Source organism: Rana temporaria, chromosome 4, assembly GCF_905171775.1.
Source record: "Rana temporaria chromosome 4, aRanTem1.1, whole genome shotgun sequence".
NCBI lineage: Eukaryota > Metazoa > Chordata > Amphibia > Anura > Ranidae > Rana > Rana temporaria.
Window position 1 is genome coordinate 474,655,116 of NC_053492.1, and position 25,481 is coordinate 474,680,596.

At 49.0% G+C, this 25,481-nt stretch overlaps 1 protein-coding gene across 1 annotated transcript in view; it reads left to right on the forward strand.

Annotated features, from left to right (window-relative positions):
• Window positions 1-304: 304 nt before the first annotated feature.
• The window catches only part of KIF6 (kinesin family member 6), a 336,021-nt gene continuing 310,844 nt past the window's right edge, over window positions 305-25,481 (forward strand). Inside the window, exons 1-3 of the mRNA XM_040347859.1 lie at window positions 305-450; window positions 12,249-12,358; window positions 18,264-18,338. Coding sequence (XP_040203793.1) covers window positions 373-450; window positions 12,249-12,358; window positions 18,264-18,338 — 263 coding nt within the window. The 5' untranslated portion in view covers window positions 305-372. The remainder of the gene's footprint in view (window positions 451-12,248; window positions 12,359-18,263; window positions 18,339-25,481) is intronic.

The following is a 25,481-nucleotide window of genomic DNA, read 5'->3' on the forward strand; positions in this document are numbered from 1 at the left end:
CAGATACGACGACGCACATTTACACTTACGAGGCGTATCTGTAGATACGTTGGCGTGAGTTCGACGAGAATCCGGGGGCCATCATTTCTTTGTCAATGGGGCAAATGTACAAAATCAGCAGGGGGCAAATACTCCCCCCCCCCCCCCACTGTACAGGATGTATGTGCAGGAGGGGTGTACAGTGCAGAGTATACAGCAGGGGGAGGGGTTTAAACAGGTGAAGGGGGCGGAGTTTCGGTGAATATTTATGAGTAGGACGTTCTTTAAAGGTGGGCGTGTCGCTAATGAAGGCGTATCTTAGGGTGTTTGTTTGGTCATGTGACCCGTTCTCCCCGATCACGTGTCTTCGCGGAGTCCGTAGTTACGGTTGCTATGGTGAAGAAGATGGTGCGGGAGGCCATCCGAATCTACTGCCGCCTCCGACCGAATAGCCGCCGCCACACCTCCGGGGTGAGATACCGGGAGAGGAGGGGGGAGCGGCCTCCATACCGGGCAATCGTAATACGGGAGAGGGAGGAGGGGCAACATTATACGGGGAAGAATTCTGGGAACGTTCTGTAGGGGGGGTCAGTATCCGGGGGACGGAATTCTGGGTGCACCTCCATGTGTACAATATTGGGGGACATATTTCTGGGTGATACTGGAGATATAATAGAGGTGGGGAGGGATTTGTGTCCTTCTGGGATGATTTATCTCTTCCATCCCATCCTCTGATCCCTCCATCCCATCCTCAGATCCCTCCATCCCATCCTCAGATCCCCTCCATCCCATCCTCAGATCCCTCCATCCCATCCCCAGATCCCTCCATCCCATCCTCAGATCTCCTCCATCCCATCCTCAGATCTCCTCCATCCCATCCTCAGATCTCCTCCATCCCATCCTCAGATCTCCTCCATCCCATCCTCAGATCCCTCCATCCCATCCTCAGATCCCCTCCATCCCATCCTCAGATCCCTCCATCCCATCCTCAGATCCCTCCATCCCATCCTCAGATCTCTCCATCCCATCCTCAGATCTCTCCATCCCATCCTCAGATCTCCTCCATCCCATCCTCAGATCCCTCCATCCCATCCTCAGATCTCCTCCATCCCATCCTCAGATCTCTCCATCCCATCCTCAGATCCCTCCATCCCATCCTCAGATCCCCTCCATCCCATCCTCAGATCCCTCCATCCCATCCTCAGATCTCTCCATCCCATCCTCAGATCTCTCCATCCCATCCTCAGATCCCCCCTTCCCATCCTCAGATCCATCCTCAGATCTCTCCATCCCATCCTCAGATCCATCCTCAGATCCCCCCTTCCCATCCTCAGATCCCCCCTTCCCATCCTCAGATCCCCCCTTCCCATCCTCAGATCCATCCTCAGATCCCCCCTTCCCATCCTCAGATCCCCCCTTCCCATCCTCAGATCCCCCCTTCCCATCCTCAGGTCCCTCCATCCCATCCTCAGGTCCCTCCATCCCATCCTCAGATCCCTCCATCCCATCCTCAGATCCCTCCATCCCATCCTCAGATCCCCTCCATCCCATCCTCAGATCCCTCCATCCCATCCTCAGATCCCTCCATCCCATCCTCAGATCCCCTCCATCCCATCCTCAGATCCCCTCCATCCCATCCTCAGATCCCTCCATCCCATCCTCAGATCTCTCCATCCCATCCTCAGATCTCTCCATCCCATCCTCAGATCCCCCCTTCCCATCCTCAGATCCATCCTCAGATCTCTCCATCCCATCCTCAGATCCATCCTCAGATCCCCCCTTCCCATCCTCAGATCCCCCCTTCCCATCCTCAGATCCCCCCTTCCCATCCTCAGACCCCCCCTTCCCATCCTCAGATCCATCCTCAGATCCCCCCTTCCCATCCTCAGATCCCCCCTTCCCATCCTCAGATCCCCCCTTCCCATCCTCAGGTCCCTCCATCCCATCCTCAGGTCCCTCCATCCCATCCTCAGATCCCCCCTTCCCATCCTCAGATCCCCCCTTCCCATCCTCAGATCCCCCCTTCCCATCCTCAGATCCCCCCTTCCCATCCTCAGATCCATCCTCAGATCCCCCCTTCCCATCCTCAGATCCCCCCTTCCCATCCTCAGGTCCCTCCATCCCATCCTCAGGTCCCTCCATCCCATCCTCAGATCCCTCCATCCCATCCTCAGATCCCTCCATTCCATCCCTCCATCCCATCCTCCCATCCCTCCATCCCAGCCTCAGGTCCCTCCATTCCATCCCATCCTCCCATCCCTCCATCCCATCCTCAGATCCCTCCATCCCATCCTCAGATCCCTCCATCCCATCCCATCCTCAGATCCCTCCATCCCATCCTCAGGTCCCTTCATTCCATCCCTCCATCCCAGCCTCAGGTCCCTCCATTCCATCCCTCCATCCCAGCCTCAGGTCCCGTCCCTCTATTCCCTCCATCCCATCCTCAGATCCCTCCATCCCATCCTCAGACCCCTCCATCCCAGCCTCAGGTCCCTCTATTCCCTCCATCCCTTCCTCAGATCCCCCCCCCCCCTCCATCCCATCCTCAGATCCCTCCATTCCATCCCTCCATCCCATCCTCCCATCCCTCCATCCCAGCCTCAGGTCCCTCCATTCCATCCCATCCTCCCATCCCCCCATCCCATCCTCAGATCCCTCCATCCCATCCTCAGATCCCTCCATCCCATCCCATCCTCAGATCCCTCCATCCCATCCTCAGGTCCCTTCATTCCATCCTATCCCTCCATCCCAGCCTCAGGTCCCTCCATTCCATCCCTCCATCCCATCCTCAGATCCCTCCATCCCATCCTCAGATCCCTCCATCCCATCCTCAGGTCCCTCCATTCCATCCCTCCATCCCAGCCTCAGGTCCCGTCCCTCTATTCCCTCCATCCCATCCTCAGATCCCTCTATTCCCTCCATCCCTTCCTCAGATCCCCCCCCCCCATCCCATCCTCAGATTCCTCCATCCCATCCTCAGGTCCCTCCATTCCATCCCTCCATCCCAGCCTCAGGTCCCGTCCCTCTATTCCCTCCATCCCTTCCTCAGATCCCCCCCCCCCATCCCATCCTCAGATTCCTCCATCCCATCCTCAGATTCCTCCATCCCATCCTCAGATTCCTCCATCCCATCCTCCTATGACACCCAGGCAGGATAACTGTTCCCCATTTGCCCATCATTCTGCTATACGCCGGGCGGGGGTGTGGTTAATTGGATATTTTTTATAACAGAAGAAAATATTTGTTTTTTAATAAAAATATTTGAAAAAATAAAAACCCCAGAGGTGATCAAATATCGCCAAAATAAATCTTTATTTGTGTGTAAAAAAAAATCTAAATGTAATTTGGGTGCAGTGTTGCATGACCGTGCAAAAAACACTTGCCGGCTGCCTAATGTAGATAGACGTCGGCAGAACGCACAGGCAGGCAAAGCAACGTATGTATTCATTGCTTTGAATCTGCCGCCTAGCGATGTCCGCCGGTGTCCCGCGATCGTGTCACGGAGCGGCAGAACGGGGGGGGGGGGGGTGCCTTTGTAAACAAGACATCTCCCTGTTCTGCCTAGTGACAGGACACTGTTCCCTCTCATCGGGAGCGGCGATCAGTGTTGTGTCACATGTAGCCACGCCCCCACACAGTTAGAATCACTCCCTAGGACACATTTAACCCCTTCCTCGCCCCCCTGGTGTTTAACCCCTTCCTTGCCAGTGTCATTTACACAGTAATCAGTGTATTTTTATAGGACTGATCGTTGTATAAATGACAATGGTCGCAAAATAGCATCAAAAGTGTCCGCCGCAATATCGCAGTCACGATAAAAATCGCAGATCGCCACCATTACTGGTAAAAAAAATTAAAATAAAAATGCCATAAAACTATCCCCTTTTTTTTTTGTAGGCGCTATGGCCCAGATTCTCAACAGCGATACGACGGTGTATCTCCAGATACTCCGTCATATCTCTGTTTCTGAGCCCGGGTATCTATGCGAGTGATTCTTAGAATCATTTACGCATAGATACGTCGTAGATCCGACTGGCGTAAGTCACCATCGGATCTTAGATGTAATTCCACGCTGGCTGCTAGATGGCATTTACGACGATTTCTCATTTGTCTATGCAAATGAGCCTGATACGCCGATTCCCGAATGAATTTGCGCCGCCTCGTCGTTGTTTCCGTAAGGTTACCCCTGCTATATGAGGGGTAACCTTACGTCGTTCTGCCGTATGCCATGTTAAGTATGGCCGTCGGGACAGCGTCTGTTTTTTTCCGTCGTTTACGTAACTCGTCGCGAATAGGGCTGTGCGTTAATTACGTTCAGGTCGCAACCAATGTATTTGCGGCGTACTACGGAGCATGCGCAGTGGCCTACGTTTAAGGCCGGCGCATGTGCAGTTCGGTCGGCAAGGGGGAGCGCTTAAATGAAATACAAGCCGCCTCCTTTGATTTACGCGGGGATACGCCGGCCCATTTAGACTACGCCGCCGCAAATTACGGAGCAAGTGCTTGGAGAATACGGCACTTGCTCCAGTAAGTTGCGGCGGCGTAGTGTTAATGGCATACGCTCGTAGATACGCGGATCTACGAGAATCTGGCCCTATAAGTTTTGCGCAAACCAATTAATAAACGCTTATTGCGATTTTTTTTTTTTTTTTACTTTTTTTTTTCACCAAAAATAGGTAGAAGAATACGTATCGGCCTAAACTGAGGGGAAAAAAAAGTTTTTTTATATATTTTTGGGGGATATTTATTATAGAAAAAAGTAAAAAATATTATTTATTTATTTGCAAAACTGTCGCTCTATTTTTGTTTATAGCGAAAAAAAAATTAAACCGCAGAGGTGATCAAATATCACCAAAAGAAAGCTCTATTTGTGGGAAAAAAAAGGACGCCAATTTTGTTTGGGAGCCACGTCGCACGACCGCGCAATTGTCAGTTAAAGCGACGCAGTGCCGAATCGCAAAAACTTGCCCCGGTTATTGGGCAGCCAAATCCTCCGGGGGGGTTAAAATGGTTATAAATAAGCACAGCACTGTATAGCAAAAAAATGGTCTGGCCATGAAGGGGGGTAAAACCTCCTGGAGCTGAAGTGGTTAATTTTTATGTGTCAGAATCTCCCGCTAAAACTGGAAATCACCGGCAGATGTTGTTTATTTAGCGACTATTGCTGGTCTGGTTGCTAAAACACATCTCCGTGTTTATTGGGGTCTTGTCACGTCTTCCTGACGGATTGTAGATATTTCCGGGATTCGGCGCGTCCTCCTAATCCGGGATGTATGGAAATTGTGAATGTGACAGGCGGAAGAATGACATCTGTATCAGCAATAGCCGCTCCGCCAAGCGCCAGACAGACTGCGATGTGGGCGGAGCTCTGTGATGGATCTACCTGCAATTCACACCTGAGATCTCCAAGATGCTGAGCACCCCTTCCTGAGACTCCCATGTTAACCAACGCCGATATACGTCAGCAGAATGGCACGGCTCAGCACGTACCTGTACATGGCCCTTTACGCCCAGCCGTGGTGTCGCGCGTGCACGCGACCCGGTCCGAAGCTCCGTGACCGCACCCACGGGACCCGCGGACCCGATCGCCGCCGGTGTCCCGCGATCGGTCCTCCGGAGCTGAAGAACGGGGAGAGGTGAGTGTAAACACAGCTTCCCCGTTCTTCATTGTGGCACTGTCACTGATCGTCTGTTTACTGATATAGGGAAAGACGATCACTGACGTCACACGTCCAGCCCCGCCCCCCTACAGTTAGAAACACATGAGGTCACACTTAACCCCTTTCAGCGCCCCCTAGTGGAAATGACAATGGTCCCAAAAATGTGTCAAAATTGTCCGAAGTGTCCGCCATAATGTCGCGGTCACGAAAAAAAATCGCTGATCGCCGCCATTAGTAGTAAAAAAAAAAAAATATTAATAAAAATGCAATAAAACTATCCCCTATTTTGTAAACGCTATAAATTTTGCGCAAACCAATCGATAACGCTTATTGCGATTTTTTTTTTTTTTTTTTTTTTTTTTTTTCTTTTAACCAAAAATAGGTAGAAGAATACGTATCGACCTAAACTGAGGAGAATTTTTTTTTTTTTTTATATATCTTTTTTGGGGATATTTATTATAGCAAAAAGTAAAAAATATTGATTTTTTTTTTTTCAAAATTGTCGCTCTATTTTTGTTTATAGCGCAAAAAATAAAAACCGCAGAGGTGATCAAATACCACCAAAAGAAAGCTTTATTTGTGGAAAAAAAAGGACGCCAATTTTGTTCGGGAGCCACGTCGCACGACTGCGCAATTGTCAGTTAAAGCGACGCAGTTCCGAATCGCAAAAACTGTTCGGGTCCTTTACCTGAATTTTGGTCCGGGTCTTAAGTGGTTAAATGGTAATTTCTCCGGTGACTTTGGGGACCCGGTATCGGCCAGTCGTAGGTTCCCTGGACCCTGAACTTGGCACACATGTAGCCACATTTCTCCTCTACAAGTGTGCAATGTTTGTCTACTGGGCGACCTACGGCTGGGCACCCCTTCCATAAACTCCCATGTTAAATGTCAGTCTAGTCATGGGCACAGTGAGGCATGGGCACAGTGAGGCATGCAGATGGATACCCCAGGCTTATACTCGGAGGGGATAGTTTTATGGCATTTTTATTAATAATTTTTATTTTTTACTAGTAATGGCGGCAATCTGAGATTTTTATCATGACTGGGACATTATGGCGGATACATCAGACACTTTTGGCGCTATTTTGGGACCATTGTCATTTATACAGGGATCAGTGCTATAAAAATGCCCTGATTACTGTGTAAATGACACTGGCAGGGAAGGGGTTAAACACTGTAGGGGGCGAGGAAGGGGGTTAAGTGTGTCCTAGGGAGTGATTCTAACTGTGTGGGGGCGTGGCTAGGAGTGGCACGGCACTGATCGCTGCTCCCGATGATAGGGAACAGACGATCAGTGTCCTGTCACTAGGCAGAACTGGGGGATGCCTTGTTTACACTGGCATCTCCCCATTCTGCAGCTCTGTGACACGTTCGTGGGACACCAGTGGACAACGAGTCAGCAGGCACGGTCACGGGGCGCGTGCATGCCCGCACGGCGCAAAATTCAAAGTGACGTAAATATAGGTTACTTTGCGCAGCCGCGCCATTCTGCCAATGTAAATGTACAGGACGCGGTCGCCAAGTGGTTAATACTTGGTAGAAAATCCTTTGTTGGAAATGACGGCTTCGGGACGCCTCCTGTATGGAGAAACGAGTCGCATGCGTGTGATTTTGGCCCCCGTTCTTCCACACAAACACTCCTCAGATCTTGAAGGTTCCTCTTCTATGATCTCTGATCTTTAGATCTTTCCCTAGATTGTCTATTGGATTCCAGTCCGGTGATTGGCTGGGCCATTCTAGCAGCTTTTATTTTCTCTTTCTTGGAAACCAATGGAGAGTCTCCTTGGCCTTGTGTTTGGGATGATTGTCCTCCTGAGATCTCCTCCCTCGTTTCATCTTCCTGGGAGATGGCGGCAGATTTTTATCGCCATTCATCCTTCCTTCAATGATATGAAGTTTGTCAGAACTGTATGCTGAAAATCAGCCGCGGGTTCAGAAGAGATGATCAGCAGCTCTCAAGACAGGGGGGGGTCTGCGCTGATAATCCACACATTGATTATCAGTGCAGCCCCATCAGCGGTGCCCACTAGGATGCCCACCTGGGATGCCAATCTGTGCCTATCAGTAATGACTGTCGGTGCCTCTTCATCAGTGCTGTCTATCAGTACCAACTATCAGTGCCCATCATTGCCGCTCCTTTCTAGTTTTCATCAGTAGAGGTCGACCGATATATCGGCCGATATTTGGGCGTTTTGGAGAAATCAATATTTTACATGGCCGCTAGCGGTGCCACGGATCCGGAGCTAGGCCGAAGCCGCGGCCTTTCCTGATGCTGTGGAGGAGGGGACCGCGCTCGTGGGACACACACCGCTCTCTGGTGTCTGTAGCAAGGGGGGGGGGTGTGTCTATACTGGAGGGAGAGGGGGTCTGTACTGAGAGGGGTGACACCATTTTTTTTTATACCAGTGCCACCATCCAGTGCCAATTAGTGCCACCTTCCATCCAGTGCCATCTGCCAGTGCCAATACCAGTGCCACCATCCAGTGCCACCTGCCAGTGCGATCCAGTGCCACCTACCAGTGCCAACTAAAGCCATCAGTGCCACCTGCCAATGCCAACCAGTGCTAACTATTGCCACCCAGTGCCACCTGCCAGTGCCAATTAGTGCCACCTGCCAGTCAGTGCCAACCAGTGCCACTTGCTAGTGTCACCTGTTAGTGCCACGTGCCATCTGCCAGTGCCAATAAGTGCCACCTGCCAATCGGTGCCATCTGCTAGTACCATCTTTCAGTGCCATCCAGTGCAACCTGCCAGTGCCAATAAGTGCCTTCTGCTAGTGCCATCTTCCAGTGCCAATTAGTGCCATCCAGTGCCACGAGCCAGTGCCACCAAAAGAAAAAAAAAAAAACGGCTGCAAAAATCGGCATCATATATCGGCCATCGGCCGCCCAGATTTATAAATATCGGCATCGGCCAGAGAAAAACCCATATCGGTCGACCTCTATTCATCAGTGCTGCCTCATCAGTGCCCCCTAATCAGTGCTGTCTATTAGTACCAACTATCGGTGGCCATCATTGCTGCCCTTTGTAGTTCTCATCAGTGCCGCCTCATCAGTGCTGTCTATCAGTACCAACTATCGCTGCCCACCATTGCTGCCTATCAGTGCCCATCATTGCCGTCCTTTTAGTTCTTATCAGTGCTGTCTATCAGTACCAACTATCAGTGCCCATCTTTGCCGCCCTTTTAGTTCTCATCACTGCCAGCCATCAGTGTGTTATACCTGAAGGGTTCCACATGTACTGGCACTTTAAGGCTGGCTCCACCCAGCAGTGATGACAAGGGTCAAGGGGCATAGTAGCCATCTTAGAGAGACCACATGTAGAAAGCAGAGATAAGCTGTAATGTCCTGAGATGCATGTTCCAGGGTACAGCCTGTACTGAATAAACATCCATTGTTCCAGACCAGAGTCTTGTCTCCCTCTCAACACACAGGATATAACAGTGGCGACGAGGATGGGATTTACAAAGTGTCTATCAGTCTGAGAGAGAGACAAAGACATTGTGGATTGTCACCTGGATAAAAGCAATCACAGATCCCAGCAGGAAAATGTCATTAATCGGGACATTAAGTGAGTTTGATGGAGAACAGACATCCTGGAGTTCCTGGGTTGAGAGGCTGGAACAGTATTTCAGTGCAAATGCCATCACAGACAACAGGCAAGTAGCAGTGTTTCTGACAGTGGTTGGGGCCAAGACATATGACACTCTGAGGGATCTGCTTTCCCCTGTAAAACCAGCAGCTAAGACATTGGCAGAGCTGCTGACACTGCTAGAGGATCACTTCCAGCCTAAACCATTAGAGATTGCAGAAAGATTTCGCTTCTATCAGAGGCAGCAACAGACAGGTGAAGAGATTAAAGCTTATGTGCTCGCCCTTCGCAGACTAGCCTCGACCTGTTCTTTTGGGGACTACCTACCTACTGCACTGAGAGATAAGTTTGTCATGGGACTGAATTGTGAGTCAACACAAAAGAGACTGTTAACAGAGAAAGACCTTACCCTTACAAAGGCAATTGAGATAGCTTCAGTGATGGAAATGGCTGTGAAAGATACAGAGGAATTGAACCCCCAGAGCAGAAGGGAAGAGGTGAAGCAGGAAGTTTTCAGAACAGCAGTCAAGCCAACTGCTGCAAACTGTAAATACAGACCCCCACCAAGCCGGGAGTCAGCTTGCCACCGTTGTGGCAATACAGACCATGATTACAAAGTCTGCCGGTTTAAGGATCAGACCTGTCATAATTGTGGTAGGACCGGCCATCTGAAACGAGTTTGCCGTAGCAAGAAGGTGCGAGATAAACAACCTCTGAACCCCAAGACTAAGACATATATGGTGGGAAGATCTACATCATCATCTGAGTCAGAGGATGAGGAAGTGCTCCACAGGTTAGACATACATCATATGCATTCAGCACCCTCCGCAATGACTGTAGATGTAACCATTGAGGGAAAGAAACTCAGGATGGATGTAGACACAGGAGCAGCAGTTTCAGTTATCACCCAGAAACAATGGAGACAACTTCAGACCCGAAAAACTGTCCGCCCAACACCAATCAAACTGCAGACATACTCAAAGCAGATACTCCACCCACTGGGTTACGCAAAAGTACAGGTATTGTACAAGGGTCAGGCAAAGAGACTGCCATTATATATCCTAGAAAATGGGGGACCCCCTCTCTTTGGGAGAGACTGGATTGCTCACTTTGGTATGCCAGACATCGCCATAAGTCCCTGTAACACCGTTACCATTCCATTAGGAGATAATGAGGGATGGGTGGTGTCCCTGAAGCAGCGGTTCCCAAATATTTTTGATGACCAGTTGGGAAAAATAAAGCATGACTGTGTGAGACTCAAGCTGAAACCCAACGCTCAGCCTAAGTTCTTCAAAGCTCGGACAGTACCTTTTGCACTCCGAGCAGGTGTGGAAGCAGAACTAAGTCGCCTGGAGGAACAAGGTGTCATCTCAAAGGTAGAGCACAGCGAGTGGGCATCACCAGTTGTACCGGTAAAGAAATCGAATGGGGACTTGCGCATTTGTGGCGATTTCCGCATGGCACTGAACTCTCAACTGGAAATAGACCAGTATCCCCTACCCAGAGTAGATGACATTTTTGCCTCTCTTGCAGGAGGTCAAAAGTTCACCAAGCTTGATCTCAAACAAGCATATTTACAGTTTGAGGTCCATCCTTCTTCCCGCAAGTTTCTGACCATCAACACCCACAAAGGACTGTATCAATATAATCGGATGGTGTTTGGGGTAGCCTCTGCCCCAGCCATTTGGCAACGAAAAATGGACGAGATTTTGGCGGACATTCCTTTCACTCAGTGCCTGCTAGATGACATGCTCATTACAGGACGGACCGACCAGGAACATAAGCAGAATGTGGAGCTTGTGTTGGCGAGACTCCAAGAACAGGGTCTGAAAGTGAACTTAGCAAAATGCCAATTCATGGTGCCTAAATTGGAGTTTTGTGGCCACCTTGTGGATGCAGAAGGTATACACACCACGGAAGCCAAGGTTTATGCTTTAGTCAAAGCTCCAGCCCCAACCAACGTCCAGCAGCTGCGATCATACCTTGGCTTGCTGAACTATTACCACAAATTCCTGCCAGATCTGGCACACACCTTGTTTCCATTGAACAAGCTTTTGGAGAAACACTCCAGATGGGACTGGTCGGCTGCATGCCAACGTGCTTTTGAAGTTTCTAAGCGGAAGCTGTTGGCGTCACGCATGCTCGTGCACTATGACCTCCAGAAGCCTCTCACCTTGGCTTGTGATGCCTCACCCTATGGTCTGGGGGCGGTACTATCTCACATCTTACCAGATGGGTCAGAAAAACCAGTGGCATTTGCCTCCAGGTCTTTGACAAAAGCAGAAAGCAATTACTCACACATTGACAAAGAGGCTCTTGCGCTGATATGGGCAATTAAGAAGTTTCATCTTTACCTGTATGGTAGGGAATTCACCATACTGACGGACCATAAACCACTCCTTCAGATCTTTAGCCCTGACAAAGGCATCTCCCAGACTACTGCGGCCCGCCTCCAACGCTATGCCCTATTCTTGGGGGCATACAGCTACAAAATTCAGTATCGTGGTCATGATGCCAATGCTAATGCGGACGGCACAGAGGATATAACACAGTGCAGCCTCATCAGTGCCGCCTCGTCGGTGCCCGTCAGTGCCGCCTCATCAGTGCCCTCAGTGCCGCCTCATCAGTGCTTGTCAGTGCAGCCTCGTTGGTGCCCATCAGTAAAGGAGAAAACTTACTTATTTACAAACATTTTTAACAAAAACAAAGAAAAACTTTTTTTTTTTTTTTACAAAATTTTCGGCCTTTTTTTTTAATTTGTTTAGGAAAAATTAAAAACCGCAGAGGTGATAAAATACCACCATTAAAAAGTTCTATTTGTGGGAAGAAAATGATACAAAGTTCATATGTGTACAGCGTTGTATGACCGCGCAATTGTCATTCAAAGTGTGACAGCGCTGAAAGCTGAAAATTGGCCTGGGATTTGGCACCTCCTCCTGTAGTGGGGAGGGGGGGTGGGGGTTGGGCTGGATGCTTTGTTTTTTTATTGATTTTTACCTCCTTGTTGTCTCTCCTCAGATCTATTCCATCAACCATGAGGAATCCGGAGGCTCCTCGCTGGAGATCACCGTTCCTCGGGATCTGGCGGACGGATTCGTTAATAATAAGCGGGAGAATTACAGGTTCAGGTGGGGAGTCTTCACTCTTATTTCTGAGTACAGAGACCAAAAGAATATCAGAACCAATAACGGCCAATCACAATCCCTTCTCAGTGTCCAAGGACAGCATTGTCAGGGGAAGTGACAATCTGATTGGTTGCCTTGAGAAACCAACCTAGATATTCCCTCCCACAATTTGGGGCCTGATGATAAGTTGCTATCAGTCCATTTTCTGCGGGAAAGAATCAATTCCAACTGTTTTGGATTTTCCAAGTTTTTTTTTTTGTTCTAGCGTTGAATGAGTGGAGAGGGATTAGAACCCCTGTAAGTGTTGTTTTTTTTTTTTTTTTTACGCCTGTTGGGGAGATTCACCATCTCCTCTCTTTGTCCTGGTGTCAGTTGTTGGCAAAAGTAAAAGAAAATCCCACATTTTTGGGGTTTCTTATTTTTCCATCTGTGTCCCATGGTAGAGATTTCCCTTCACTTCCTGTCCCATAGCCAAAACAGGAAGTGAGAGGAAATCCCTCTAAATTAAGGGAACCCCAAAACTAGTGTCCTCTCTATTCCTGTCCCCAGAACAGGAATAGAGAGGACACTAGTTCTGGGGTTTCCTCAATTTGAAGGGATTTCCTCTCACTTCCTGTTTTGGCTATGGAACAGGAAGTGAAGGGAAATCTCTACCATGGGACACAGATGGAAAAATAAGAAATTGACAGGGGTTATAACCCGACCCCCCCCCCCCCCTATCCAAAATGACATCCGGAGGACGTCATATGACGTCCTCGACTTTGTGCGGTGATATCTGAATGATGGGTGCAGCTACAGGCATCATTCAGATATCACAGTCCCGCCGCTTGATCGTTCTTATAGGCAGCAGAAGGGGACGTCCCACCGCCATTCAGTGCTTCTCCGGGCTCTCCCGTGCCATCAGGGGTCCGGAGAGCGAATCGGCCGGCGCTGCCTGGGAAGCATAGAGATGACTGGTGACCAGATGGTCACCAGTCATCTCTATGACCGTCGGAGGCCTGGGCGCGACGTCACGCCCGGAAGTAAACAAAGCCGCTATCGTGGCTGTCGGCATGAGATCAGTGAATTATTTTTTTCACCGATTTCATGCTTGTAAGCCTGGAGGATAGATGTGGGGGGAGGGGGAGGTCTTATTGACCCCGCCTCTCTCCATAAAGAGGACCTGTCACACTGATTCCTATTACAAGGGATGTTTACATTCCTTGTAATAGGAATAAAAGTGATCAAAAAAAGTGTAAAAATAAAAAAAATTAAGTATAATAAAAATAAAAAACATTTTTTTTCAAAACGCCCCTGTCCCCGTTATCTCGCGCGCAGAAGCGAACACGCATGCAAGTCCCGCCCACATATGTAAACGCCGTTCAAACCCCACATGTGAGGTATCGTCGCGTGCGTTAGAGCGTGTGCAACAATTCTAGCACTAGACCTCCTCTGTAACTCGAAAATAGTAACCTATAAAAAATGTTAAAGCATCACCTATGGAGATTTTTAAGTACCGAAGTTTGGTGCCATTCCATGAGTGTGCGCAATTTTAAAGCGTGACATGTTAGGTATCTATTTACTCGGCGTAACTTCATCTTTCACATTATATAAAAAAGTTGGGCTTAACTTTACTGTTTTGTTATTTTTTTAATTCATGAAACCGTTTTTTTTCCCCCCAAAAAAGGCGTTTGAAAAATGATTGCGCAAATACTGTGCGAGGAAAAAAATTTGCAATGACCGCCATTTTATTCCCTAGGGCAGGGATATGCTATTAGCGGACCTCCAGCTGTTGCAGAACTACAAGTCCCATGAGGCATAGCAAGACTCTGACAGCCACAAATATGACACCCAGAGGCATGATGGGACTTGTAGTTTTGCAACAGCTGGGGGTCCGCTAATTGCATATCCCTGCCCTAGGGTGTCTGCTAAAAAAAATATATATATATATATAATGTTTGGGGGTTCTGATTAATTTTCTAGCAAAAAAATTGTGATTTTTTACATGAAGGAGAGAAGTGCCAGAATAGGCCCGGTGGACAAGTGGTTAAAATCGATGGCGAGGGATACGTTTTCTTTGTTTAGCCTTTCGTCAATCCAGGTGGACGCCATATGACGTCCTCCCATATGGCGCCTCGCGAGCAGCCGCGATCTGACCGGAGGACACAGCCGATGACTGATCTGTGTACCGGCTCGCTGCCGGTGTTCTGTCGAATAGTAGACGTTTGGTTTCCGAATTAGTTTTTTAACGACTTTTGACAAATTAGTTAGTTCCGAAATGTCCGAATTTCCAGATTTCGTAATTCGGAGATTCAGAAATTCCGAAAATTTGGATTTTCCAGATTTCGTAATTCGGAGATTCGAAAATTCAGAAATTCCGAAAATTTGGATTTTCCAATTTCCGAATTTTTGAATTTCCGAAAAAGGCAAAAAAAAAAAAAAAAATGTCCACCCCAGGCTGTGCATGCGCAGTACAGAACGGCACAACAGCTGATTTCCTGATCAGCTGATTGTGCCGGGCGCATGCGCAGTGCATCGGAGAAAATAGACGAGCGCCAAGGGACAGAATTATTCTCGGTTTCTGCCTCGCACTTGCGGGACGTGTTTAGTGTTGTAAAGGGTGTTTTTTTTTTTGTTTTTTGTGTTGATGGGCAGGTTCAGTGCTGTAAAGGGACAATGTCATTTGCTGATTCATATGCCCTGCAAAGCACTGATCCCGCCAATCAAAAAAAAAAAAATGTGCCCTTCCAACACACTGAACACGTCCCTCAAGTGTGAGGAAGAAACAGAGAATAATTCTGTCCCTTGGCGCTCGTCGGCTATTGTCTCCGATGCACCGCGCATGCGCCTGTTATGTACAACGTACCTGGTAGCCAGAGCCTAGTCGCAGGAGTAGGCCTCTCTTACAGCCCTGGCTCGCGAGCCGCTGGGATGGGAACAGCGGGCTCAGGAGCGCAGCGAGGTAGGAGTGCCGGAGTAGTGTAGTAGTAGTAGTAGGTGCTGGATGCTGATCCCTTCTGGAGCGGTGGGAATGGGGACCAGTGGAGGAAGAGGGTCAGCAACCCTAACTGGTGATGCAGGTACTGCGGCAGCAAGCTGGTGAGGTAAGCTGGTTAGAGGACAACAGGCAATAGCAGAGTCAGACAAGCCGGGTCACAACAGGTAATCGGGTAGGCTGGAGCGTAGTCACAGGTACAGGCAGGAGGGTCTGGCAACGGTTGAGCAATCATAGTAATCCAAGGGTCAGAGGTCGGAGAGATTCGGATGGTCAGACAAGCCGTGTCGGTAAGGATAACAGGTAATCAGGTTCAGGTACAGGATACTACACAGAAGCTGCAGATCAGACAGCAATGTGTTGGTGGAGCCAGCAGGTTTTTAAAGGGGATTTGGCGCCAACCCGAATTAACGTGCACTAGACGCGCAATTACAGGCAGACGCTGCTGTCTTTCCTGAGTGATAGTATGCGTGCGCATTCGCGCACGCCGGGACCAAGAGGCAAGTCCCTGACAGCGCCGCCACGACAACTGATCGGGAAATCAGCTGTTTTGCCGTTCCGTACTGTGCATGCGCAGCCCGGAGCGGGCATTTTTCGATAGAGGGCATTATTTGACAGAACACCGTGACCGCTGTGACCAATCAAAGCAAGATCCCACGACAGTTGTAAACAATGGATGGCTTCCTTTCATACCATCCATTGTGTACTTCTGTGTTCCTAGCTGTGATTGGTCAATGGGGATTAGTGCCTCAAGGGCTGGATAAAGGCCGGCACCGGGCTGCAGTTTGGAGACCACCGATATAGATGAAGCCCAACGTTTTCCAGCCAGGAAACGGGGCGGGGCTCGATCTGACTTGCTGCAGCTTCTAATGCACATGGTGAGAAGCTCACTGTAACGGTCACCACCGTTTACGACCTTCCATCAACCCATGACAGCTCATCTGACACTCCAACCGTCCAACAGACATCAGACATCCCATTTCCCTAGAATAACGAGACTTGCTCTGTGTTCTGGTTTCAAATACAAGACAACTTTAATGGTTAGCTCTCAAGTTTATATACAGTTTTCAAGGCATGGTTCAATCAAACTCTCCACCCACCCATCACACCCTGGGGGGGGCTTCAATACACCTTCAGATGGCTAATTGCTAAACATTCCAGACATGTCGGCGCCGGTCTATAATTATCATGACCTAATCACTCCACCTGAGAAGTCACATTCCTTCATTAACAGAATTCAAACAAAACACCATCACACAATTAGGTAGATTCAGAGAGATTGCCGCAACTTTGCGGCGACGTAGCTTAGCGTGTTTAGGCTACACTGCCGTAAGTTAGCGAGGCAAGTGCTTGATTCTCAAAGTACTTGCCTGCTAAGTTACGGCGGCGTAGCCTAAAGCGGACGGGCGTAAGGGCGCCTAATTCAAATGTGTCTGAGGGGGCGTGTTTTATGGTAATGAGGCTTGACCCGACGTGATTCACTTTTTTTTTATCAACTGCGCATGCGCTGGGCGCCTACATTTCCCAGTGTGCATTGCGGCTAAGTCCGCCGCACGGCCCTTTTGATTTCGACGTGGACGTAAACAACGTAAATCCCTATTCACAGACGACTTACGCAAACGACGTAAAAATTTCGAATTTCGAAGCGTGAACGGCGGCCATACTTTAACATTGTCTACGCCACCTAGGGGGCAGCTTTAACTTTAGGCGGCCTATCTTTTGCGTTAATGTACTGCGGCGGCCAGGCGTACGTTCGTGAATAGGCGTATCTACTGATTTACATATTCTACGCCGACCGCAATGGAAGCGCCACCTAGCGGCCAGCCAAAATATTGCAACCTAAGATAGGACGGCGCAAGCCATTGTATCTTAGATAGGTTTAAGTGTATCTCTGTTTGAGCATACACTTAAACATAAGTCGGCGCAGATTCTGAGTTAGGTCGGCGTATCTACTGATATGCCGGCCTAACTCTACCTGAATGATTTCTTCTCAATCCACATCTTTAGACAGACGGTCCGTCTCCGACAGAAACGTATTCACACCTCTGAGCATCAATAGGCTTTAAGCAGTGTTATCACACAATGAAAGGCTTTTCAAGAGCCAGCCTCATTTAACATGTCAACAGTCTACACAGAGAGATGTGTCATAGAATAAACCAACACTTTGCAATATCTCCTGCAATATGAGCTATCAGTGATGTCCCCTGTCCTGTAATTTAGGATATCATTTCTCAGTCACCCTATGGCCCTATCGGACATAAGGTGACCCCCTAGACATAAGTTATTAATGACGCTGGCACAGGAGTACCCCTCATCCTTCCAAAGTCTCTGTTTGTCCCGGGTCATTACGTTACACTCAGTGTGCGGTGAAATCGGAGAAAGCCGTTTCAGTTCAGGGGGAGGAGCCGCTACAACTGTGCAGGACTGAAGAGAAGGTCGGAGGTCAGATTTAAAGTTTTACTTTTCTGATGGAAGTTGGTGAGGTGTAAATTCTGTATTTATCTTCCCGATGAGTGACGGGTTCCCCATAGAAAACGATTTGTGAATCGGCTTCACGCTGAACGTGTTTAATTTCCTCGTGTTGGTGGAGCGGGCATCCCCCGTGCACCTGGCTCCCAACCCCCCCCCCCCCCCATATCCCGTCCTCCCCGTGTTTTCATAATGTGAAATATAAATCCCATATTGATGTCATTTTCACGGAGCCGAGTGAATTTTACTGCCCCGGGCTAATCTCCGCCGCGGCTGTGCTGACAATGGCAGCGGGGGGGGGGGGCAGTGCCCGGGAACAGAGGAGCGCTTTGTTTGGCTCTGCCCATGTTTTACGAGGTACTGGGCGGCCGATTTATCTGGGAAACATTGGCCGCATGAATTGCGCGTTGTTTCTCACATCGAGGACAGAAAACTTTTCTAATCGCTCGATTTTTTTTTTTGCAGATTTCAAGAGACCTTCGATCAAGACGAGAGGCAAGAAGCCGTATTCGATTGTATCGCCAAGCCGGTCGCAGAGAGGTACGATGACCTTGTCAAGGTTATATGTCTGTATTGTGATTTCTAAGGGACCAATCACACAGGGCGCTTTACTGCGGGGCCCGTGCAGGTCCGTGGGTTCCCGGCAGGGGGATGCACAGACCTTGCTTGTATGCCTGTGCCGGCGTCCCATTCATTTGTATTGGGACACGAGGCTGCACAGACACTGCATTTACACACAGAGGTTTGATATAAGAAGGAAGTATTAGTTACAATGTTTACTGTTAAAGCGGATGTGCCATGGGGAAAATAATATTAAAAGCCAGCAGCTACAAATACTGCAGCTGCTGACTTTTAATATTAGGACACTTACCTGTCCTGGAGTCCAGCGCCGATCGCAGCAGAGCACGAGCGATCGCTCGTCTCTCTGCTGCTCCCCCCGCCATCCACTCTGAGGGAACCAGGAAGTGAAGCGCTGCGGCTTCACTGCCTGGTTCCCTACGGCGCATGCGCGAGTCGCGCCGCGCCCGCCGATTGGCTCCCGCTGTGTGCTGGGAGCCGAGTGTTCCCAGCACACAACGGGGGGGGCGACGGGATGTGACGGAATGCCCCTCTTTTGCCCGTGAATGCCGGGCCGGAAGTGGGTGCAAATACCTGTCTTTAGACAGGTATCTGCACCCCCCTCCCCCCTGAAAGGTGTCAAATTGACACCGGAGGGGGGGAGGGTTCCGATCAGCGGGACTCCAATTTAGGGTGGAGAACCGCTTTAACAACTTGGCAGACTGCCAAGATTTTTCCTTTTGACAGCTGAGTGAGCGGATAAAGTCTCCCCACTTGTTATATGAATGAATTGTCAAACTCTGCATTGGAGATTGTCAAGGGGGGTGTTGAATCAAAATCACGATTTTTTAAACGATGAATTGTGCATCTCTAGTAGGTAGCACTTACCCCATCACCGGCGGCTTCCCCTGCTTGGCGACGGCCTCCTGTTCTCTTGATCATCACGGCAGCGGCAACTTCTGTTTCCTCCCTCTTCCTCTGGCAAATCGTGAGACTTCTCTTTTCGGGCCAATCGAAAAACAGGTCTCACACCTGCTTCTGATTGGCCGGATTGAGAATTGGTGTTTCAACAGCGACTATTCATTATAAAGAAATTGGATCTAAGGTCCCCAAACCAAAGAGCCAAGGAAAGGGGGTGGGGCCATGGTTGGACTATCGCGGTACTGGTAACATAGATACAAAGGCCCGGATTCACAGACATCGGCGCATATTTATGCCGGCGTAGCGTATCGAATATACGCTACGCCGACGTAGCGCAGAGAGGCAAGCACCGAATTCACAAAGCACTCGCTCCTCAAATCTATGCTGGGTTTCCTCGGCGTAAGCCGCAGTAGGTGGAAGTGGGCGTGAGACATGCTAATGAGGTGTGACCCCATGTAAATGATGGGCCGGGCGCCATACAAGTACTTAAACTGAACGGCGGATGCGCCGTCCCGTGTACGTATCCCAGTGCGCATGCTCACAATCACGTCGAAAAAACTGCCTAAGATACGTCGAATCACTGCCTACGATGTGAACGTAACCTACGCCTATCTATATTCACGTACAACGTAAAATACGACGGCTTGTGTTCCCTGGTCCATACCTTTCCATGAGTTGCGCCTCCTATATGGGGAATAACTTTACGCCGGACGTACGACTTACTCAAACCACGTATATTATGCGTCGGGCGCACGTACGTTCGTGAATCGATGTATCTCCCGCATTTCCATATTTGAATAGGAAATCAATGGGAGCGCCACTTGCGGCCAGCGTAAATATGCGCCCACGATACGCCGGCGTAGGCAAGTTACGTCGGTCGGATTAAGCCTATTTTCAGGCGTATCTTAGTTCTGTGGGCACGGCGCACAGATACGACGGCGCATATTTACACTTGTGCAGCGTATCTCGAGATACGTCGGCGTAGGTGCTTTGTGAATCCTCTGTACTCCGAGCCCACTCAATTTTGAAGCTCATTAGAGCCTCTGGCTCTAATCGGGTGCTTCAAACCCCCCCCCCCATTTTAATTCATGCACACCCTGAAAAGGGGCCGGACGCCTGAATAGTCGGTGGCTGCGGCGGCCAAGGATGGGTTCATGCTATGCTAAGCATCAATCTATCCATTCTACACAGTGGGGGTGGCTGGAGAGAGGGGGTGGTGCCTGAGCGCCTTAATGGACGCCCCGCCCCTGTCTTAAAGGGAAATTGCATCTAAAGGGATGCAAACACTGCCATTTTCCTCCATTAGAGCCCTGCAGGTGCAGCAGGTGATTGGTAATTATAAAATCACTCCCATTCACATGCACATGGACACAGAGAAACAAACCGCTATTTCTTCAGTGTAACAAAAGGTAGGAATCCACTATAAAGTTGGTTATAATCCCTGCAATATACAACGATCACCCAGAGGGGGAGGGGGTTTTCTCAACAAAGTGGAGTTGCTCTTTAAGTGCTGCTTGTTCTGCCAGTCCCCTATATACAGGTCCCTGGGACAGAGATTGGCTCCTTATGTCTGGGACTGTGACAGGTTCTCTTTAGTGACATCACATTTCTCGCCTCCCTCCAGAATATCATTTAGTGGCCGGTGTGGAATGTATTCCAGATTTTTTTTTTTTTTTCATCTTTTGTCTCATGTCCCGGTTTTCTGTCCGCCGTTGCGCAATCCCTAAAGCTGCGAGGACGCAGTTCTTCTGCGCGTTGTTTTCTGTTCTCTGGGACTTGACACGGAGATCAGGAATAAAAATAAAAACACAGAAAAGCCAAAATAACTGTGTGGAAGAGGAAACCACTAAAAACGAGTCTATCACAGAGCCATTAACCACTTAAGGACCACCTCCTGCACATATACGTCGGCAGAATGTCACGGCTGGGCACATCCACGTACAGGTACGTCCTGTACTAATACCCAGCCGTGGGTCGTTCCGGGACCGTGGGACCCGATCGCCGATGGAGTCCCGGGATCGGTCCCCGGAGCTGAAGAACGGGGAGAGCTGTGTGTAAACACACCTTCCCCGTTCTTCACTGTGGCGGCAGCATCGATCGTGTGATCCCTTTTATAGGGGGACACAATCGATGACGTCACACCTACAGCCACACCCCCCCTACAGTTGTAAACACACTTCAGGTCACACATAACCCCATCAGCGCCCCCTTGTGGTTAACTCCCAAACTGCAACTGTCATTTTCACAATAAACAATGCATTTTAAAGCGGGAGTTCACCCAAAAATCAACTTTCTGCAGTTAGATCCAGCATACTGCTGACATCTGCAGTATGCTGGTCTTTTTTTTTTTTGGTACTTATCGTTTTAGCAGTATTTCTTCTATGGCTCCGAGCGGGGAATGGGCGTTCCCGAAGGCAAGCAAGTTGATTGACGGCCTTCGATAGCGCGTCACGGCTTCCGAAAATAGCCGAGGTGACACTTGGCTGTTTACGGCGCCTGCGCCTGCCGTCTGCTGCGGACTGCGCAAGCGCCGTAAATTGCTGAGTGTCACTCGTGTTTATTTTCGGAAGCCGTGACGCGCTATCGAAGGCGAAGACGATTTTTTTTTTTTACCAAAAATATGTAGAAGAATACGTATCGGCCTAAACTGAGGAAAAAAATGTTTTATTTATTTATTATAGCAAAAAGTAAAAAATATTGAATTTTTTTCAAAATCGTCGCTCTATTTTTGTTTATAGCGAAAAAAATTAAAACCGCAAAGGTGATCAAATACCACCAAAAGAAAGCTCTATTTGTGGGAAAAAAAGGAGGCCAATTTTGTTTGGGAGCCACGTCGCACGACCGCGCAATTGTCAATTAAAGCGACGCAGTGCCGAATCGCAAAAAGTGGCCTGGTCCTTTAGCTGCATTTTGGTCCGTGGCTTAAGTGGTTAGTTAGTTAGGTTGAAAAAAGACACAAGTCCATCCAGTTCAACCACAAAAAAAATAAACAAACAAAAAAAACACAGTGCAATCCCATACACCCAACTCCATACCCACAGTTCATCCAGAGGAAGGCAAAAAAAAACCCAGCAGAGCATGAGATCCAATTTGCTACAGCAGGGGAAAAAATTCCTTCCTGATCCCCCGAGAGGCAATCGGATTTACCCTGGATCAACTTTACCTACAAATCTTAGTACTCAGTTATATTCTGTACATTTAGGAAAGTATCCAGGCCCTTCTTAAAGCAATCTACTGAGCCGGCCAGAACCACCTCTGGAGGGAGTCTGTTCCACATTTTCACAGCTCTTACTGTGAAGAAACCTTTCCGTATTTGGAGGTGAAATCTCTTTTCCTCTAGACGTAGAGAGTGCCCCCTTGTCCTCAGTGATGACCGTAAAGTGAATAACTCAACACCAAGTTCACTGTATGGACCTCTTATATATTTGTACATGGTGGTCATATCCCCCCCCCCCCTTATTCTCCTCTTCTCAAGAGAGAATAAATTCAGTTCCTCTAATCTTCCCTCATAGCTGAGCTCCTCCATGCCTCTTATCAGTTTGGTTGCCCTTCTTTGCACTTTCTCCAGTTCTCCGATGTCCTTTTTGAGAACTGGTGCCCAAAACTGAACTGCATATTCCAGATGAGGTCTTACTAATGATTTGTACAGGGGGGGCAAAATGATATCTCTGTCTCTGGAGTCCATACCTCTCCCAATACAAGAAAGGACTTTGCTCGCTTTGGAAACTGCAGCTTGGCATTGCATGCCATTATTGAGCTTATGATCAACTAAAACCCCCAGATCCTTCTCCACTACGGACCCCCCCCCCAGATCCTTCTCCACTACGGACCCCCCCAGATCCTTCTCCACTACAGATCCCCCCCCAGATCCTTCTTCACTACAGATCCCCCCAGTTGTACTCCCCCTAGTATGTATAATGCATATTCTTAGCCCCCAAGTGCATAACTTTACATTTATCTACATTAAACCTCATCTGCCACTTAGTCACCCAATCAGACAGAGCATTGAGGTCGGCTTGTAAATTGGAGACATCCTGTAAGGACGTTATTCCACTGCATAGCTTGGTGTCATCTGCAAAGACAGAAATGTTACCTTTGATCTCAGACCCAATATCATTTATAAATATATTGAAAAGTAAGGGTCCCAGCACTGAACCTTGGGGTACACCACTGATAACATTGGACCATTCAGAGTAAGAATCATTAACCACGACTCTCTGAATTTTGTCTTTCAGCCAGTTTTCTATCCATTTACAAACTGATATATCCAATCCTGTAGACCTTACCTTACACATGAGCCGTGTGTGCGGAACTGTATCGAACGCTTTTGCAAAATCCAAATATATCACGTCCACAGCCACGCCTCTGTCCAGGGTTTTACTTACCTCTTCATAAAAGGAAATCAGGTTTGTCTGACAACTTCTGTCTTTCATGAATCCATGTTGTCTGCTGCTTAAATAGTTTTTTTCCAGCAAGAACTCATCCATGTGGTCTTTTATTAAACGTTCCAGTATCTTCCCAACTATAGAAGTTAGACTAACAGGTCTATAGTTACTTGGTAAAGACTTTGTTCCCTTTTTAAATATGGGCACCACATTGGCCCTGCGCCAATCCAGTGGTACTATTCCTGTCATTAAGTGTATACATTACTGCGGTTTTTCTCAACTATGGTGCGTTTTGGGTTCTCCCAGGGCGCCACAAGCGCGGGACTCGGTTTGTCCTGGTCTGGATCAGCGTCATGAGTTGCTATGGTACAGAGGTGCCAGCCACCAGCAGTGATGGTCTGGGGCCCGGATGCACTGCCCCCATTGGCTGCTATAGTGATGGCGACCGGACTCGGAATCAAGCCAAGTAGGGGTCTGATGTGAAGGGAAGACCGTGAGATGATGGTGGGGGGGGGGGGGGGGTTGTGTATGAGTGAGTGGATTCTGATGTGATGGGGGAGTCCTGTAAAGGGGTAACTTTGATGTCATGGGGGCTTTCATTCATGTAAAGGAGGACCTCTGATGTAATGGGGAATCTCTGACATGATGGAGGGACCTCTAAGGATGGGGGGCCTCTGTTATAAAGGGGCCTTCTGATGTGCGCTAGGCTATGATTAAGCACCCTACAGGGGTGTGAAACGCGTAATTTTTTTCTCCTTATGCTTCTGATGTCTCTGTAAATGTATGGATTTTACCGTCTTTAATAAATGTTGTTACACAAGTGTGTGGCCGTCCAGCTCTTTCTTCACTGGCTTCTGATGTGCTGTTGGAACCTCTGATGTTAAATATGGGACGACCTCTGTAATGGGGGACTTATGTTGTGATGGGGGGGCTGTGATTTGATGTATGGGGGAACCTCCTGATGTGAAGAGAGGCTTCTGATGTGATGGGGGGGGGGGGACCTCTGATGTGATATGGGGTCTATGATGTAAAAGAGGGGGCTGTGATTTGATGGGGGGACCTCTGATGTGATGGGAGGACCTCTGGTGTGTTGGTGGGACCTTTGATGTGATGGGGGGGGGGGATAATAATGTAAAGGAGGGGCATGTGATTTGCTGGGAGCTTCTGATGGGATGGCGGGGGGGGGGGGACCTCTGATGTGATATGGGGTCTATGATGTAAAGGAGGGGGCTGTGATTTAATGGGGGGACCTCTGATGTGATGGGGGGGGCTATGATGTGATGGAGGGGGGATCTGTGATGTGAAAGGGAGGGGGGGCTATGATATGATGGGGGGGGACCCTCTTATGTGATGGGAGGACCTCTGGTGTGTTGGTGGGACCTTTGATGTGATGGGGGGGGGTAATAATGTTAAGGAGGGGCCTGTGATTTGCTGGGGGCTTCTGATGGGATGGGGGGAGCTATGATGTAAAGGAGGGGGCTGTGATATGATGGGAGGACCTCTGATGTGATGGGGGGGGGGGGGGTATGATGTAAAGGAAGGGGCTTCTGATGTGATGCGGGGCCTATTATGTAAAGAGGGGGCTGTGATTTAATTGGGGGGCCTATGATGTAAATAGGGGGCTGTGATTTGATGGGGGGGGGGGTCTATGATGTGATGGGGCCTCTGATGTATTGGAGAGGGCTGTGATTTGATGGGAGGGCCTATGATGTGATCGGGGGCTTATGATGTGATGTGGGGGCTATGATGTAAGGGAGGGGCCTGTGATGTCATGGGAGGACCTCTGATGTGATGGGGGGGGGGGCTGTGATTTGATTGG